This window comes from Elephantulus edwardii, unplaced genomic scaffold (assembly GCF_000299155.1).
Source record: "Elephantulus edwardii isolate Elephantulus edwardi_28Jun2011 unplaced genomic scaffold, EleEdw1.0 scaffold00001, whole genome shotgun sequence".
NCBI lineage: Eukaryota > Metazoa > Chordata > Mammalia > Macroscelidea > Macroscelididae > Elephantulus > Elephantulus edwardii.
Genome location: NW_006399751.1, coordinates 41,409,704 through 41,429,961, shown reverse-complemented (window position 1 = coordinate 41,429,961; position 20,258 = coordinate 41,409,704). Strand labels below are relative to the sequence as shown.

At 35.6% G+C, this 20,258-nt stretch overlaps 1 protein-coding gene across 1 annotated transcript in view; it reads right to left on the bottom strand.

Annotated features, from left to right (window-relative positions):
* Positions 1–20,258, bottom strand: part of KIAA1715 (KIAA1715 ortholog) — a 112,411-nt gene that overhangs the window by 79,407 nt on the left and 12,746 nt on the right. Inside the window, exons 3-5 of the mRNA XM_006878810.1 lie at positions 20,085–20,126; positions 18,674–18,861; positions 3,042–3,100 (exon numbers count right to left, since the gene is read on the bottom strand). Of these exons, the coding sequence (XP_006878872.1) occupies positions 3,042–3,100; positions 18,674–18,861; positions 20,085–20,126 (289 nt within the window). The remainder of the gene's footprint in view (positions 1–3,041; positions 3,101–18,673; positions 18,862–20,084; positions 20,127–20,258) is intronic.

The window sequence follows — 20,258 nt, the reverse complement described above, 5'->3', positions numbered from 1 at the left end:
TTTTAAATCACTTTTTTTTGTTACTTCTCGATTAAGTAATGTTGTTTTTAAATTCTTTTACTACAGTATATGTTTTGCATATAAATACTATCTTGCCTAGCAATTTCAAGTTAAATGTATTAAGAAATATTATCAAGTCTGCAGAAAAAAAATTATAGAGGTATAATATAGTTCTTCTCATTTACAATAAAGTTTCAATGCTAACCCATCAAATTGCTGAATGGTAGGCCAAGTCAAGCTTTTATATCTGAAGAAGTTCACTGAGATAATGATTAAGTTCATGAAAAATGAATGATATTCACCAGATATTCACCATTGAGACTACAAGTTCAACTAGAATTACCAATTGAAACATTTTCTGAAAGTACTTGCTGTTCAGTAACAACTATAGAATTTAAACATCGCATATTTTCACAAGATTTGTAAATTTATCCTTCACAAGATTTGCAAATTCGTAAATTTAAGTTTTCTGTTTCACACATAACTTTACCACCATCAACTATAATAAATGTTAACATATTCCACTTTAGCTTATAATGAATATGTGGGGTTTTTTCCAACTTCTTTGAAAATATTCTCACTTCAATTGTTTCAAGGAGACCGGTCAACCCAAGGTCAATAGTTTAAATCCTTCAGATAGTCCAGAGAAAGATAATGCCTGTTCCCCATAAAAATCTGTAACCTCAGAAACCCTGTAGGGCAGTTATACTCTGTTCTATAGGGTCTCTATGAATCAAAATCCACTCAACGGCAGTGGGTATCAGGATTATATAGCCACATTAGTTCATACATGATACTTGTAAACATAGTTTTAAAATAAATCTCTTCAGTAGGCTATAAAATTTTCCTTGAGCAAATCTGGCTGCTCTGATGCAGACAAGTTTGCATGCTAATGTATTTAACCAGGATAGGGTTTTGGCAATCATAGATTACGCATATAATTATACTTAAATAGATCAGGATTCATCAGGCAAATAGGAAGGAAAAAAGAAGGTAAAAGTCAAAGGTGACTGTAAGGAAATAATCTCTGGACTAGACCATAGGACCTAAGCTGAGTAGAAGAGAAGAAAGACCATAAATGAGAACTCAACAAATAAACTAAACAAGGTAGAAGAAATAAACATTGACAAACAAGAAGGTACATTTAAAAATTTTACATCTTTACTAGGTGTCACATGATATTTTTGTCTTACAAAAGAAAAAAGTATAGCACAAGACAATTTGAAGTTTCAGTATCTAGTATTTTATAACAAAGAATCTGTGGGAAGCCAACCTGACCGGGTCTTGGCTCTGGCACGAGCAACTCTATTTTGTCCGTGGACCTCATTTCATATACTCACTTCTGACAAGCAGTGGGCAGAGCTCAGTATAAGGCCGACCTGCCCATCTCTGGGAAACTGTTTACCTCACTAGATCAGTGGCTGTAATTCAATACCTTGGGGCGTGCCTCTCCTTCCTATTGTAAACTAATATCCTGGGGCTGGGTTTCTGCAGCAACCCCGCCTATGTTACAGACCTAGGCAGTTCCCCTATTTAAGGCTGTGATTTAATTCAATAAATTCGAGGCTTGATCAGGAAAACTTGTCTTGCCTCCATTTCTTGCGTCTCTTGTCCCTCTTCAATCCCTACTCCTCCTCCTTTAGGTCACTTTTGAAGAAACCCGCAGGCAGGGGCAAGAATCTTTAGATATGTTAGCGTTATAAATTACTATTTATAACTATAGTTACAAGTATAACATTATAAAATACTAACTATACTAATACTAATATGTGTGTGTGTGTGTGTGTACTTTTTTCCTTCTTTTTAATAACCAATTATAAAAGCTCTAGTGGCACAGTCATTATTTGTTGTGCTGCTAACTGACAGCAATTACAATACACCAAGTGCTTCACAGGAGAAACTCAGGCAGTCTCCTCTCGTGAAGATTTACTGGCTCAGAAACCCAATGTGGAGCCATTATTAGTTGGAAAGGACATAAAAGCAATTGGTTTGATTTTGAGGAATACACAGGAACCCTGGAGGCACAATGGTTAAAGAGATAGGCATAGCTATCTGCTCCTGTAAAGACTACATACAGTCTTAGAAACAATGTGAAGCAGGTCTACTCTATCCTATAGAATCACAATGAGCCTGTAAGACAATGGTTTATTGTCAATATATTTGGACTATATTACCAAATAATAGAAGAAGTTAGGAAAGTAGATAAGGATAAAGTGGAACCAAATTTATCACACACTGGCAACTATTTAGTTGGGTAAAAAGTTTACTATTGAGTATACTTTTGTTTTATGTTTTAAATTTTCCACAAAAAGTTAAAATCAGAAAATAAAAAAGCCATTTATGTAAAGGTCATTTAAAATGAAATTTATATATATTCCTTGTTAATCATGTCCTATAATTTAAGACCTGAAAATTTTTAAATCTATGTCTAAATGTAATTAACACTGAAAGATCATTTATAAATAATTTGTATATTTCCATTTTTTTAAAAAAGATAGTATGTTTTCTATAAAGACTTATTTAAGAAGCCCCCGTGGAGCAGCATGTTACATATTGGACTGTTGTTAACTGAAAGGTAGGTTGTTTGAATCCAAAAGCCACTCTGGGAAAAAGATGAACCATGTCCACTTGTTAAGATTTACAGCAATAGAGCCCAATGAAGGGTCATGATAAGTCAAAACTCACTTGAAAGCACTAGGTTTAGCTTTTGATTATCAAGACTAATTCACATGCTGATAATATTCACCTTGCTCTGTAAACAAACATATTTTCTTTTTATCTAAAGAATTTAACTGTTTGGTTTTGTGTAAAATCTCCTAAAAGAGCAAGACAGGAAAAGTAAAAGGAGAAACCTAAGCATCATGAGTATTCATAATCTTTCCTATGCTCTACAGTGGAAAAACTCTCCAGTATGTACAATTTTGCCATTTCCCTATCTCACAGGTCACAGCCTGACATTTAAGTATAAATCAACACAATTAAATTGTTATTTTAACTGAAACTAAGTTATACAAAATAAAAACTTTAGATATTAAACTTACTATTTCTTTCCGTTCTCTTGGAAAAGAAGAAAATAAGCACTGTTCTTATGCTCCATATTCTAAAAAAGGAAACAACAGTGAGAAACAAAAAGCCATTATTAGGACAGGTGAATTATGAGACATTCTATTTTATTATAAAATAAAAACAAACATTTTCAATTAAAGTACTTTGTTCTCTTTTATATTTTGAAAATTAAAAAGGGCTCTTCTCTTAAAGATTACATCGGAAATCTAAGTGTATTTTAAAAGGTAAAATTTTCAACTTCTGAAGATCATACTAAATTATATGTAAAATTGTCTTTGTGTACCTAAGTGTGTTTCTCTGGAAGTTCATGGCTCTTATTATTCTCAAAAGGGTCTATGAAGACACCAAAAAAGTTAAGAACAATACCAAAAAGCTAAGAGCAATATTTTTTTTACAAAGTAAATACCAATTCTAAAATTTGTCTATTCCTATACAAAAGTGAAAAGCACATACTGCAGACCCAGAGCACCATATGAATAGAAGTTGTTGATCCTTCACTACTATTTAACAATAGAGGTGCAGGGGATTTTTCCTCCATTGCAGTGGAGTAGGCCATGTTATTGTTGATGAGTTAAGTCAAAACTGACACATAACTGAACCTCCAGTAGGATTTCAGAGACAGTAAATTACACAGGAGGAGACTACCCATCCTGCTCCTCTGCAGCATCTGGTAAATTCAAACCACATGCCCTTGGGATTGCAAAACATCTTCTTACCACTAGGCCACCAAAGCTCTTTAGGTCTTGTATTAATAAAATGCCAAATGATATTGAAAGAATTTCAAGAAGTACAAATATTTTGATCACAAATGTATTAAGGTCATTTTTTAAGTATAATTAATATATAGCAAAGTATCTCTTCTGCACAAAACAAGACAGATATAAGTAAACAAAAATTGTCTATCACTTTTAAAAATAAAAAAAAGCATTGTATTGGGATATAAATTCAGATGTTAAATTATGAAATTTAGCTTTTTATACCAAAATATACTCAGTGCATATTCTTGGCAAAAAAAGAACTCATTAAAAATCCAATCCACTGCTGTCTGCATTTCCTCAAAAAGCTAAATATAGGAATTCCATATGACCCAGCTTTTCCACGGCTCGGAAGATACCCCGAGAAAATTAGAACTGAGGCACAAATGGAGATTGGTACACCAAATGTTCCTAGCAGCATTTATTCACCATTGCAAGAACATGGAATTGTCCAATGTTGGGGGGCGGGGAGACAACTGAAGGGTGAGGATGGGAGGGGAGGCTTAATCATAGGGTTGGACAATTTGATGGGTGGAGGGAGGGGTCAGTAAAGGAAATGGGGAAGATCTGGTGTGAAAAACAATGTATACAAACTTTGTAAGTAAACCAGTATAAAATAAAAATTTAACTTTAAAAAAAATCCAATCCACTGCTATAGAGTTGATTCCAAATCATCGTGACCCTCCAGCAATTTCCAAGGTAATAAATCTTTATAGGAGAGGACAGACCATCTTGCACCTAAGGAGCACCTGGAAGGTTCAAATTGCCAACTTTTTTATTAGCAGCACAGTATCTTACATACTATACCACTGTTGTTATTTCTATGTGTCATTGAGTTGATTGCAACTCACAGCAACCCAAGAAAAATAAATCTGTACCTTGCCCATCCTGTGTCATCCTCACTACACAACTAGGGTTCCTTAATTTACAAACAGCAAGGGGTTTGGGGTTGTTGTTTTTTTTCTTTTTCTCTTTTAATTTTTTGTGTGTACCGTCAAATCAGATCTGACTGGTACAGGAGGAGAGTGTCCCTCCTTCTCCAGCAGAGCATTTGGTGGACTCAAACCACACACCTCTGGTACCACAGTGCAGCTTTCTGCCACTAGGCCACGAGAGCTCGCCCAAACAGCAGTTTTTTTAAAAAAAGTAAAAAGTTCATAGGAACAATTTTTAAGAGAGAGTATGTGAATAAAGCAAACAAAATAGATGAGGATGATCATCATGTGCAAATGAAATAGATGAGGATGATCATCATGGATACAAAGGATACAAAGAAAGGTAAAATAATCATAAGAAACCATTAACTACTATTACTACTATATTGTTGCTGTTTTGTGCTGTCGCATTGCCTGTGAATCATAGCAATCTTATGTACAACAGCTCTAAATCCTGCTCTCTCCTGTGCCAATCTCACTGTCTCCAACACTCATTACCCCAGTCACTGAATCAATCCACCTCATAGAGGGCCTTCCTCTCCTGCACTGTCCTTCCACCCTCCCAAGCATGACGTCCTTCTCCAAGAACTGGTCCCTCCTTGCAACATATCCAAAGTATGTCAGACAATGCTTCAAAATCCTTGAATCCAAGGAGCAGCTTGGTTTAACTCTCTCCAGGACAAACCTATTCATTTTCTTAGCAGTCCATAGCATATTCAATACTATTCTCCAGCACCACAGCTCAAAGGCATCAATTCTCCTTTGATCCTCCCAAGCCATTGCCCAGCTCGCTGATGCATAGCAAGTGATTGCAAAGACCATGGCCTGTATCAGGTACACCTCAGTCTCCAGACTAATGTCAATGCTCTTCAGTACTTTGGAGAGATCCCTAACAGCAGACTTTCCCATCACAATACGTCATTTAATTTCCTGGCTGTTGGTTCCAAGAGTGCTGACTGTAGAGCCAAGCAAACTAAAGCTGTTAATAATCTCAATCTCTTCACCATCCATCCTAATGCAGCCAATTGGTCCAGTGGTGAGAATCTTTGTCTTCTTGACATTGAGCCTCAGTTTCAGCAAGCAGGGTTCTGTCATCTGCATGACGCATATTGTTGATGAATCTTCCACCAATCCTACTGCCATATTTCTCCTCATAGAGCCCATACTCCCGGATAATGTGTTCTGCATACAGGTTGAAAAGGTATGGAGATAGGATGCATCCCTGGCATACACCCTTCCCAATTTTGAACCATGCAGTGTTTCCTTGCTCTGTTCTGATGACTACCTCCTGGTCCAAGTATAAGGTTTTGTATTAGCACAATCAAGTGTTTGGGGATTCCCATTCTTCTCAGAATCAGCCACAGTTTGTTATGCTCCACACAGTCAAATGCCTTTGCATAATGAATGAAACACAAATAGACACTCTTCTGGTACTCCCTGCTTTCGGCCAAGATTCATCTAACATGAACTAACCCTTCTAAATCCAGCCTGCACTTTTGGCAGTTCTCTGTTGATATGCTGTTCCAGCCATTTTTGGATAATGTTCAGCAAAATCTTGCTTGTGTGTGATATTATATTGTTCTGTAACTTTTGCACTCTTTTGGGTCACTTTTCTTTGGAATGGGAACAAATACAGATCTCTTCCAGTCAGTTGGCCAGGTGGTTGTTCTCCAGATTTCTTGGCACAACTGGGTGAGCACATCCAGGGCAGCAACTGTTAGCTGAAATATGTCAATTGGTATACCATCTATTCCTGGAGACTTATTTTTTGCTATTTCCTTCAAAGCAGCTTGAACTTTTCCTTCATCACCATAGGCTCTTGCTCATAAGTTGTTTCATATTTTTCTGTGTTGTGTCTGCCAATTCCTTTTGATACAGTGACTCAGTATATTCTTTCCATCTTCTTTTAATACTTCCTGGATCATTTAATATTCTGCCTAAAGCATCCTTGATTATAGTAACTCAAGGTATGAGTTTGTTCTTCAGTTTCCTGAGCTTAAGAAATACTGAGCAAGTTCGTCCCTTTTGATTTTCTGACTCCAGATCCTTGTACATTTCATTGTAATATTTTGCTTTGTCATCCCGTGCTGCCTTTTGAAATCTTCTATTCAACTCTTTAGTATCTTAAATTCTTCCCTGTGCTTTACAAATACATATTAATACTATAGAAAGGTTGTGTGTGTATGTGTATGTAACTTAACAAACTCTAAAAACAAACACTATTAAAATCAAAACAGTCAGTAATATATAAATGTAAACATAAAACAAATGCACATAATGATATTTAAAATGCTGAATCAAGGAAACCTAGAGATGTGTTTTTCTTGTATACAATAATTACACAAAAACTATCAGTACTCTTTGGTTTTCTATTTAACACTGAAAAAATACAGTATCTCCTATATTTATTAATATATTGCTAAATTTTGGAAAAACAGAATTGTCTAAAATATGTGTAGCTCAAAATTATTAATCAAGTGTGGTTTTTACTCTCCCCCACCTTTCTCTTTTGGATATCAGCTGTACACTCTAAGTTGCTAAAAGGGATTTCACTACTACGTGAAAATGGACTAGGATATATAAACATCATGTACAGAAGGGAGGTATACTAATATTTGAGTATTAGAATTGAAAACCATTTATGTCTTCCTTTATCTTTTACTTAGACTTCTCTTTAAAATTTCATACATTAGAGTTCTTTGAAAGGATAATTTCAATTGTTTCTGGAAAACCATATCCAATAAAGGTTATTATCTAAAAAAAAAAGTTGTCAAGCTATTTTCAAGCTCAAATGGTTTCAAAGGGAATTCCACTAAATCTGTAAGAGACAAAAAAAAAGACAAATGCCAATACTATTTAAACTATGTCTTCTCTTTTTCAAACATGTGTATTCCCTTTTCAACAATCACATAAGCAGTCTTCAATTTAATGAAATGTGTTATCTGATATAATATGTAAAGCTAAAAATAAAAATCTTTTTTAAAGAACTATACTGACTTTTTACCCCCAATTTACCTATCCATTGAAAGCTTGAACAAGAATTATCTTCATATGCAAACAGCTAGGTGAACTAATAATGATTTATTAAGGTGTACAGAATAATACCAAGTTTTGAGTTTTAAAGGAGAGTATGTTTTTTGTTTACTTTGTATATGATGCAACATTATTTGAAAAGCCCTTTTAACCATACATACAACTCTCATTTTACTTTATTTCTGGATTCTGAAGTCTCTTTCTTTGGCTTGTGTGTTTATATGCTATAGTAAACTGTTTTAATGAATAATTTTATAATGCATATTATTACAGGTAAACTTCTGCTTCTTATTCCCCTCCTTCTACAAAATTTTACTGGTTATTGTTTTATGTTTATTTTTCTACTAAATATCATAGAAAAGTATGCCCAGAGTTTTTCAATTATCATTGGCATTTTTATTGTCATCACAGGTTTTTATATTAACTTGTGGAGAATTGATATCACTATGATACAATCTTTCTGTTTAACAACAGGATTAAAAACTCACTGCTGACTCTCTAGCAGTTTCTTGTGGATATGTTTTTTGGGGTGATGATGATGATGATGATGATGACGACGATGATGATGATTTTGTGTGTGTACTGTCAAATCGGATCTGACTGGTACAGGAGGAGACTGTCCCTCCTTCTCCAGCAGAGCATCTGGTGGATTTGAACCACATGCCTCTGGGATTACAGGACAGCTTCTTGCCACTAGGCCATCAGAGCTCCCTTCTTGTGGGTTTTTTTAAAAATAATTTTTTTATTATATATTGGTTTGCTTATGAAGTTCATATACATTGTCTTTCACACCGGATCGTTCCCATTTCCTTTACCCACCCCGCCCTCTACCCTCCAGCAGGTTTTCAAAGGCAATAAATTGCACAAGAGGAGACTTCCCATATTTCTACCAAAGAATAGGATCTGTCTCTTAATACCAATTGTTTTTATTAACAATACACATCTGTGAAGTCTAAAATTCTACCTCAAAAAGGTCTAGCAAAGATCAATGTAATATGATTCTCTTATATACCAAAACTAAGAGTAAAACTCCTTGAGTAAGTAAAAGAGGTTCAGCAGATACCACCTCCAATAAGTGTCAACTTAATTAATGAAAGATACTTCATATTGGTATTAGAGTACAGTGAAGTAAACATGTAACTTTCCTCAAAAAGATGCAAATTAAGTTTGGCAACCTTCTAGCTAGATAAAAGAAATATTTAATATGTGCTAGTTAGACAATGCATAAAAATTGCTTAAGATCAAAGCCTTATTCTCAAACAACTAGCAAAATAAGTATAATTAGGAAAAACAAAATGAGAAACTGAAACATGGTTACCTTCTTCAGTCTCTTACATTTTTCTCATATCCCCATTTAAAGAAACAAAAACCCCAAGAGAGTATAGCTAACTCTTAAAATTGGTGTCTAAAATGATCTTAAAGAAAATAGAATTCTAGGAAGTTTTCATTTGTTATTAAGTTATCTACAAGACTGGAATTTGGGGTGGGCTTGTAAAATAGTTAGACCAGTCTGGAAAGCAGTATGCACTTTCTCAAAAAGCTAGAAATAGCACTCCCCTGTGACCAAGCAATCAGAATTTTAGGTATTACCCTGGGGATATAAGAGCAGTGACACAAATAGACACAAACACTTTCATTTTTATTACTTCATTATTAACAACAACAAAAAAAAGATGAAAATAATCTAGATGTCCACAAATGAACAGATCGCTTTTATCACGCATACAAAAGTAACGTAATACACAACAATAGGTATAATAATGAATCAACAAAGCACATTACACCATGGATTAATCTGGAGAATATTATTCTAAGTGAAAATAGTCAATTACAAAAGGCTAACTATTACAAGGTAATACTTTTATAAAAAAGTAAAAAAGGTAATACTTTTCAGAGAGTAATGTTCTCAATTTAATTATTAATAGGGCCATGTGGAAACTGTCAAACAATATCATTAATATGTGGTATTGCAAGCAAGATTCTGCTAAAGATTATCCAAAAATGACTATAACAGCACAACAACAGAGAGCTGCCTGAAGTGCAGGCTGGATTTAGAAAGACCGTGGATATTGCAGCTGTTAGATGGATCTTGGCTGAAAGCTGAGAGTAACAGAGGAATGTCTATCTGTGCTTCATTGACTTTGCAAAGGTGTTTGACTGTGGACCACAACAAGTTGCAGCTAACTCTGAGAAGAATAGGAATCCCAGAACACCTGATCGTACTTATGTGAAATCTATACTTGAACCATGAGGCAGTCGTCAGAACAGAGTAAGGGAACACTGCATGGTTCAAAATAGGGAAGGGTGTACACTAAGGATATGTCCTATCTCCATACCTTTTCAACTTATAGGCAGAACAGATTATCCAGGTTGCTGGGCTGTATGAGGAAAAATGTGGCATCAGGACTGGAGAAAGACTCCACAGTCTGCGTTATGCAGATGACACAACCCTGCTTGTTGAAACTGAGGAAGACCTGAAGCACTTGCTACAGAAGGTCAAGGACTGCAGCCTTCAATATAGATTGAAGCTCAACATCAAGAAAACAAAAATTCTCACCACTTCAGGATGGATGGTGAAGAGATTGAGATTGTAAAAAGTTTTAGTTTGCTTGCCTCCACAATCAACATTCTTGGCACCAGCAGCCAGGAAATTAAAAAATGTATTGCATTGGGAAAGTCTGCTGTCAGAGACCTCTCTAAAGTGCTGAAGAGCAATGACATCAGTCTGGAGACTAAGGTATGCCTGATACAGGCCATGGTCTTTGCAATCACTTGCTATGCATCAGAGAGCTGGACAATGACTACAGATGAGAGAAAGAGAAGTGATGTCTTTGAGCTGTCGTGTTGCAGAAAAGTATTGAATATGCTATGGACTGCTAAGAAAATGAACAAGTTTGCCCTAGAGAAGATTAAACAAGGCTGCTCCTTGGAGGCAAGGATTCTGAAGCTTTGTCCAGCATATTTTGGACATGTTGCAAGGAATGACCAGTCTTGGGAGGGTGGAGGGACAGCTCAGGAGAGGAAGACCCTAGATCAGATGGACTGATTCAGTGTCTGGGGTACTGGCATGAGTTTGTCAGAGACAATAAGATTGGAACAGGACAGAGCAGGGTTTGGGGCTATTGTACAGCAGAACAATTCCGCCTGATCCTGTGTCATCCTCACAATTGTTACTGTGCTGTAAGCCCCAATACAGCCAGAGTCAATCCATGCTGTCATCTTATTCATTGAACCTTCACTTTTCCAAGCACATCTTTCTACGAGGACTGGCCCATCCTAATAATAAAGTATCACAGTGCTCACTAAGGAACACTCTGGCCACACTGCTTCCAAGTTAGATTTGTTCGTTCTTTTAGCAGTCCTGGTATAGTCACTATTGACTAACATTACAATTTTGGAAAAGTAACAACTATATTGGAACAGATGTTATTATTAAAAATGTGTTTAGTCCAAATTCATGACCTCTCTTTACAATAAATTTTTTAAAAAATTAAAAACTTTAAACCAGATAATCACTTGTTGCACATATCACGTAGATTTCTGAGCTTTATTGTCAATATAGAGTGATGAACAAAGCAATAAATATAATACTGTTCTTTCTACTATCAATTCTGTAAGTTAATCCTGGTCTGCCCTTAAAGTGTTTCTTTCTTAAGGAAATAAGTCTACATATAAACTTTGGAAATAGCCCACAGTCATCTAAAAGAGAAAGCCTTCTTCCTATTTACAACAGTATCCACTTTCAAACTGTTGTATTTTATTTCATGCTGTTTTGATTGTCATCAATCAGAAGAACAATTCTATTCTTTGTTGGGTAACTGGTATATACTTCTAACAGTGAAGCTCTCTCTGAAATAAAAGCTGCAGCAGTTGAGAACCAGGTCACAAATGTGAATAAGGCAAAGAGACAAAGAGTTCTAACACTTAAAAAGCCAAGAAATACTGGACACAGAAACTCAGAGATACAAAAAGATAATAAAACTTCATATTCAAAATAGCAGAAAGACTGAGATGAAGCAGAAGCTACACACATTCTTAAAGAAATTAAGGTTTTCTGTTTTATTTTTCTATCTTAATGCTTGACAAACTCACTGTCTTTGAGTCAGTTCTAACTCCACTGGATCCCTGAGGTTATGTACCGTAACAGGAATTAACATGATTAATTTGGCATGGTAAGCTTTACAATTCACAATAGCAAATTCAGTAGATCACAATTTGTGAATCATCTATTAAAATTAGCATTACTGACTTATCCATCAAGCATTCTTTTGTAACTAGATAGGAATACTTTATAATCAAAAAATGAAATTTTATATGCATAAAGATGTCAAGTAGGGCTTTTGAAACATTCAAATGAGCTAAGCATCTTACATATATTTCTTTTATAATTTCTTTTAGCTAGTCTTCTTATGAAAAAGGGGGAACAAGAAAAAAGGAGCTAAGCATTATAAAACCATCTGAGATAAAAACTTCGCAAATCATTTAAAAAAAAACAAAGAAATCAGCAGAAAATTGTTTTGCAATATTATGCATGCACTGCATAATAAATTTTCTGTTCTTACATAATTACAAAGTTAATATGTGGTCTTTAGGTATTTCAACTTTAAAATATCTCCTGCAAACAAAGGCTTTGCTATAAGTTATAAAGAAAGAGATCCTATCCCTACCATATATCAAACTAAAGACTTAATCACTACCTTTAATTCCTTTCACCCCTTACTTAGCATTTCTTCCCATCAAATTGTATCATTTTTTATGTCCAAAACAAGTTATAATTTCTCTCCCACTCTATTAGAGTCACTCACTCTCATTGCTATCAAGTTGAAAGCAACTCATAGCTGACCCTCGTCCAGCTAGTTTTTCAGAGGCTATAAATACACAGGAGGAGACTGATCATTTTTCTCAGAGCAGTTGGTAGCTGAACCACCTGTTTTTACATTGGTAGCACAACTCTTTACCCACCAGGGTAGTCCAATCTATTGTAGTTTTTAGAATGAACCTGTATAATATGACTCGAGTTAAGTGTCCTGCTTCTATCCTTGTCCTCCACTTAGCCAACTTCTCTGCTCTATGCTTGTCCTCCACTTATTCAACTTCCTCATGATCTGACCTTAAATCTGAACTTAAATGTGAAGCTTCATATCAGTTCAAAATGGTACGGTAATTGCCATCACGCACAGGGTGCTATGCATTGCATGGCAATCAAATCTGTTACTACTGGGATTTGGAGCTGTGGTGTTTTGATCCAAGTAGGAAATAAACAACTATGACCCTCAAAGATAGCAGCAGACTGTGCTGCTATGAACAAAGCTCTGCAGAATCTTGCTAATGTTGCTCTTTAAAAGTCTTGCTGCAAAAGCTGAACACAGACTTTCCATATGATCCAGCTTACACTGCTTGGAATATATCCTGAGGATATGAGAACTGAGGCACAAACAGAGACTTGTACACCAATGTTCATAGCAGCATTATTCACCATCTCAAAAACATGGAAACAGCCCAAATGCCCAAACACAATGGAATGGATTGAAAAATTTTGGTACACTCACACAATGAATCCTATTGCAGACACGATGATTTTGTAAATTACTACCTAACGTGAGGTACTGGAGAGCATTATGCTAAGTGAACACAGTCTCATAAAGACAAATACTGTCTAAAACCATCGTTGTAGAATGAGCACAAGGATCCAAAGGGGGAAAGGGTGGGTTTAATTTTAATTAATTATAATTAATTTGATGGGTGGAGGGAGGGAGGGATGGGTAAAGGAAAAGGGAAAGATCCAGTGTGGAAAACAAGTAAACCAGTATAAAATTTTTTTTTTAAAAAAGTCCTACAGCTATTCTTCCTCCTGAAAGTCTGAGAAACCTGAGGAGGGAGACTGTATTACTAGCAGGACTCTGGACAGCAACATACATTCAGAGCTGTTCAGTCAGCCCCCATTTTTTTAATGGGCACTGTTGTTTGCTTCCTACTCAAGTCAAAATTCTGAGCAATATATATGGTTAGTATGCAATGTGTATGCATATATCTACACACACACAGAGAGAGAGCACTTGCTTACAACAGCAATAACTAAACCATTATGAGTCAGTTTGAAGCCCGGCTTAAACCACATTGTGCCATCCTTCCAAGAAAACATTTGCCACCTTCCCATCATACTCAAATAAGTCTAGACCTTGCACAATTTGGTTCCTGCATGCTTCTCCAGCATCTTATCAATCACTTTCTTTCTCTACTGCACATTACAATTATACTCCTCTTTTTTGATCCTAAAAATAAGTTATTCACTCTCCTACTTCATGGTCTTTACATTCTCTGTTTTCTCCTTGGAAACATCTTCCTTCAACATTTACATTGTTTTTGTGGGGAATTTTAAGAATATATTAATGTAAAATATTAAAATAGTAACAAAATGTGGAGATACCACATTAAAATCCCATCACCCCATAGAAATAATGCTTTCATGTAGTTCTCTATGACTGGTACAGTAAATGCTATGCTCTATTCATCTATTTCCCTATTATATACTGTACATATTCACAATCTTCCATAAGTTCCAACTATTTCTATGCTGTTTCTTATACATCCAGTTCTTGACAAAATAAAGATCTCAAGAGATCTTTCAGGATCAAGCTAAATAACCTATTCTTCTCCACCATTATTATTACTTTGCTCATTGCACTGTCTCTACATTAACTACATTTACCTACTTACTTATCAATTTTGTTGAACACCAGTGAAATATAAGTTCTATGAAGGCAATGATCTTGTCACTACATCATCACTAGTGTCTAGCCCAAAACCTAACAGATTACAAGTGCCAAATATTTAATGACTAAACAAATAGTAGTGTCAATTAACATTTATAAGATGCCAAATCCTACCTTTATATCTCACACTTAAATTTCTCTCCTTGAGGGTCACACTCCCATTTTAACTATCTACATGGCAACTCCACCTGGATAACAGGTAGGTATTTTAGTCTCAATTGGGCAATAAGCCTACTCCTATGTTGCTTCTTCCTATTTAGATAAGCAATACTACCATCAAGTAAATTTCCAAGACAAAACTTAAGTCTTATCCTTGATGCATGCAATCCTTCTTAAAAAATCTCTTTATGTTAGCTCAATTCTATCTTCTAAGTCTCTATTCAATCTATTTCATTCCTCTTTACTTGTTCCCATTCCTCTTTAATTCCATCACTATCACATGAGGGTAAATCATCATCCATCATTTCTTTCCTAGACAACTATAACTTTCTAACTTGTTACTCCAAATATTTTCCCCTTTTTTGGCCAATATTAAATAGATATTATCTAAGACATTGCATTTTCCACTTACAACACAGTAATAATACAGTGCAATGTTATTTCCTTTCCCTATACACATTCCATAATCAAGTACTGATCCCCAGAAATTTAGTCTAGCAGTTTAAACTTTGAAACTGCAGTGCGCTATAAATTTGGGTCCTTATAGGACAATGAATGTCAAAGTATTCAGATTGGCTTGATCAATGTCTTGTGGGTCCAAAAGAGGCCCCACAAGATGGAGGAGCTCCACCACCAGGGAAGCCGCAGAGCATGCCTCCAGGTATGCCTCCAGCACTCTGGAACAGCTTGGTGATGATGGGGTTGCAGACCTTCCCTAGCTGATGCTCAAATTCCTCCTTTTCTGCAGTTGACAATTTCATTGTACTTGTCAAGGATCTTCTGCTTGTCCTCACCATTGATCTTGCCTTGGAGCTTTTCATCTACAACTGTTGCTTCCATATTAAATGCATAAGACTCAAGGGAATTCTTAGAAGGCATCTCTTTTCTTCTCATCTTTGGCTTTATACCATTCAATGTCTTCTTTACTCAGGCAACCTCTATCATTGATAATCTTGTTTTCTTTCCCAGTGCTCTTGTCAACAGCAGAAACACTAAGGATACCATAGACATCAATATCAAAGGTGACTTTAGTCTGAGGAATACCACAAGGTGAAGATGGTATCCCAGTGAGTTGAAACTTATCAAGCAGGTTATTATCTTTGATTATGGCATGCTTACCTTCATAGACCTGAATGAGTATACAAGGCTTGTAGACTGAGTAGATTTAATGAGACATTCGGCATAAATAATCTATTACTGGGATTCATTGCAACTTGATTCTTTGCCACATCAATCATTTGATATTGGTAAATGCGACACAGGTTGGGATGGTCCAGTTGCTTTTATCATTTGCACTCATCTCCACTTTCTCATGCTGGAAGATCCTCACATAGTAGATGATGATGCCAGGATCAATGCCAACCACAAGGCCCTTGGACATGGTTACTCAATGAAGGTCCCAGTGCTAAAGAAAGAAAACTGCATCTCACGGTTGCCACTGCACTAAATGAGACCTCCAAATACATTCATATCTCTGATTATTTCTTCTCCATGCTGTAGTCTAAGTGATACTTTCAAAACTTCCTGTTGTTGCTGTGTTGTTAGGTACCGTAGAGTCAAGCACAACCCATAGTGGACCTATAAACAAAAGAACCCTGTTCTATCCAGCACCATCCTTATACTTCCTGACACACAAGAGCCCACTGCAGTAGTCACCATGTCAATCCACCTGGTTGAGGATCTTCCTCTCCTTTGCAGACCCTCCACCCTTCCCAACATCATGTCCTTCTCCAAGGAATAGCACCTCCTAGCAACATGTCCAAAGTGTGTGAGGTGAAGCCTCATCATTCTTGCCTCCAAAGAGCACTCTGGCTGCACCATCTCCAAGACCTATATGTTCATTCTCTTGGCCATCCATGGGAAGTTCAGTGCTCGTCTCCAACACCACAGCTCAAAGGCGTCAATTATTTTCTGTCATTCCTATTCACTGTCCAGGTGTCAGATGCATAGCTAATAATCAGAAAGACTATGGCCTGAATCAGACACACTTTAGTCCTCAAAATGTTATCAGCTACTCATCAGTAATTTGGAAAGGTTTCTAACTGCAGATTTTCCCAGCGCAATGCATCTCCTTATTTCGTGACTGCTCATACCAAGGGTGTTAATTGTGGATCCAAACAAGATGATGCTGTTGACAGTTTCAATCTCCTCTCCATCCATCATGACATTGCCTATTGGTCCAGTGGTAAAAATCTTTGTTTTCTTGATATTGAGAAGCAATCCATACAATGACTTCCTAGTACTCTTTTAAAAGCCTAAAAACCTTATCCTTGCCTCATTATCCAATATGTTTCTATAATCCAGCCTTTGGCCTTCTTTAAATTCTCTTAACCCACTATCCTGTAACACTTCTCAGACCCTTAAGTATACTCATCCTTCTGCCTAAAACACTCTATACACCATGTCACACCACCTTACATACAGATACTCATCCTTCAGGTCCTAGTTCAGCCATCTTCTTCTCTGGAAATCTGTGGTAGACAAAATTCTAAAGATATTTCCCCAAGATTTCCATCTTCTTGCTATACAAACAAACACAAATCTAGGTACTACTGTAAAGAAAATTTGCAGATATAATTAAGGTTATTATTTAGTTGATTTTAAAATAGATTATCCTGGTGGGCATAAAATAATCATCTGAGGCCTTAAAAGTAGAGCTTTCCCCCAGCAAAGAGCAGATGCAGTCAGAGAGATGCAGCAGAAGTCTGAAAGAACCTGAAGTGCATTCTCTCCCAGAGATGCTAGGAAAGTGCTCATGGCAGCACATAGCTTGACTTTTGCCTCGTGAGACCCTAAACAAAGAACCTATCTGAACCTGACTGGATTTCATTAAGTGAGTGTTGCTTTATGCCACCGAATTCAGAGCTGCATCAGAAAATTAATACTGACCTAACCTCCACCCCAGATTGGATTAGGGATCCTTGTTAAATGTATTTTTTTCATCATACTTATTCTTTCATTTCATATATATATAGTTTAAGTAATATATAGTCAGAGATCTTATGATTTTCTGTTATTATTCACCACCTGGTATCCATTAAATTGTTTCTACAAATTCTCAAGCATGATATATACTTTGTAGAGTATTATATTACAAAATATATCTGCAATAAAAGTCATTGTTCTATAGCAATGATTAAAAAGAAAGGAAAAGGTAGAATGATGAAATATATTTAGGCAGTTTTTCTTCTCATAATACAAATTATCCTCCACTTACCACCTGTTATTGTTGTGGTTATTTTCTGTCAAATTAGAACAAACCCATAGCTGACCTGCCAGAGGGTTTTCAGAGGCAGTGAATCACACAGGAGGAGACTCTGCATGTTTCTCCTAAGGTGCAGCTGGTGGATTCAAACAGTACCTTTCTTTGGGTTGACAGTATAGCTAGCTCCTTACCACTAGGCCACCAGAACTCCCCTACTACCCACAATCTAAAATATCTACTCTAAAGGACAAATATTGTATAAAACCCTTATTTTAGAATGAGTATGAGGATTCAAGGGGGGTGGGGGAGGGTGGAAGCAGAGGGATGAGGATGTACAGGGGGAGGGAGAGTTAATCATGAAGTTGTACAATTTGATGGGTAGGCAGGGTGAGAGAAATTGGAAGAAATCTGTTCTCGAAAACAATTTATTCACATTTTGTAAATAAACTAGTATAAAAAAAATAAAATATCTACTCTATGTCTACAGCCATCTAAAAAATAAAACCAATGCTATAGAGTCATTATTACTCATGTCACGAAGTCACATCTTTCACACATGTTTGTATTATAAATATAGGTTTAAAACAAGTGTCCTACTTTTTGGAAAAATTTTTCAAACAAGAAGAAAAAAGATATAAATTTATTCAATCTTCTCAGTCACTATTATTTCAAAACACAGAGACTAAATACACCACAGTTAACTGGTCAGTAAGGGGTAAGGTCAACAAAAAAGAACAATTTACTTACATCAGTGGAAAAGCAAAAAATGGTAGTGTCATGGCAAGTCTTGCTGTAAACTCATCAGGAAGATACCATAAATACACAATTAAGCATGTAAACAGGTAGAGAACTGAGGAATAGAGAATTAATCTTCCAACCCATAATTTTTGTAATCTCTGATTTTTTTCACTGAATTCTTCTAATGCTTGAATTTCCTGTTAAGAGAAAACTGTGCTATATTATTAAATCTTAAACTTTATAACACGACAGAAAGACGATATAAAAAGAGCTCTTAATATTCAGTGAAAAATAATGCCTTAATATCTTAACATAAGACAAAAAGTGAAACTGAAAATTAAGGTAAAACATGTAAAAATGTCTAATCTGACAACAAGTCTTACAAATTGCCCTCCACTTACCACTTGTTATTGTTGTACTGCTGTCAGAAACAACCCACAACTGACTTAAAATTAAGTACAAAATTAAGGCACCATGTTTAAACTATCATACTAATAAATAATGAAATTGGCATCAGAAAATAATACATGCCAAGTGAACAAAGAACATTTTTTTTCTTTTCATCAGTGATCATCAAGAAATCAAGAATAGTTTTTTAACGATGCCTAAAAAAATATGTGAATATAAAAAGAATAAAAATTAAAAGTGATCTATACTAAATTGTTTGCATTTCTTTCATCAGTGTCATTATTCCCAGAAATTAATTCTTTTTAACAATGACAGTGTTAGGTGTTGAGTTGATTCTGACTCATAGTAAATCTATGTATGACAGAAAGGAACACTGCCTGCGCTTACAACTTCCTCACAATCTTGCTGTGTTTGAACCCATTTTTTAAGCCACTATATCAATGACAGCCAATATAAAGAGCCATGAAAATTTTGCAGACTGATAAAACTGCTGCAGACTATCCTATACTCTAGTTTATTCTATCTATAACATGTGTAACATTGATACACACCAGGCTATAGATCTAATTTCATTCTATGAGACTGTATTACTTGATAGAGACTCATTAAGTCACTGATGTTGTTGCTGTTTCCTGTAGAGTTGGAACTGACCCATAGGGGACCCTCCGAAGGTTTTCAGAAGCAGTTAATTGCAAGGTAGGTGATTACTCATCCTTCTCTGGAGCAGCTGGTGGCCTTGGACTGTGTACTTTCAGGATTGCAGTGAAGCTTCTTGCCACTAGGCCACCAGAATTCCCTGGTGGACTGTGAATTTTTTTTTCTTTTTTTTTTTTGTCTTGTTACATTTTTCTATCTTGTTACATTGAAGTTCTCGGGATTACTCTAGATCATCTCTAAATTCCTAGACCAGACTGGGTCTCCAAAAAAACTTAATACATAAATATATAAAATATAAATATCTAAATATTGAACACTAATATCAATTAAAATTTATCACAGTCAAATAATTTACCTTATCTATATTTTCCAGAACTTCCACAGTTGAAGGTTTTGTCTATAAAAGAAATAGAAATGAGATAAAATATTAAAATTAGTCACTGTAAAGGTACTTTCAAGTCACTGTAAACATAGTTTCATGTTCAAGAAACATTTTATATAGTCATTAAAGAAATTAACATTTTAAAAT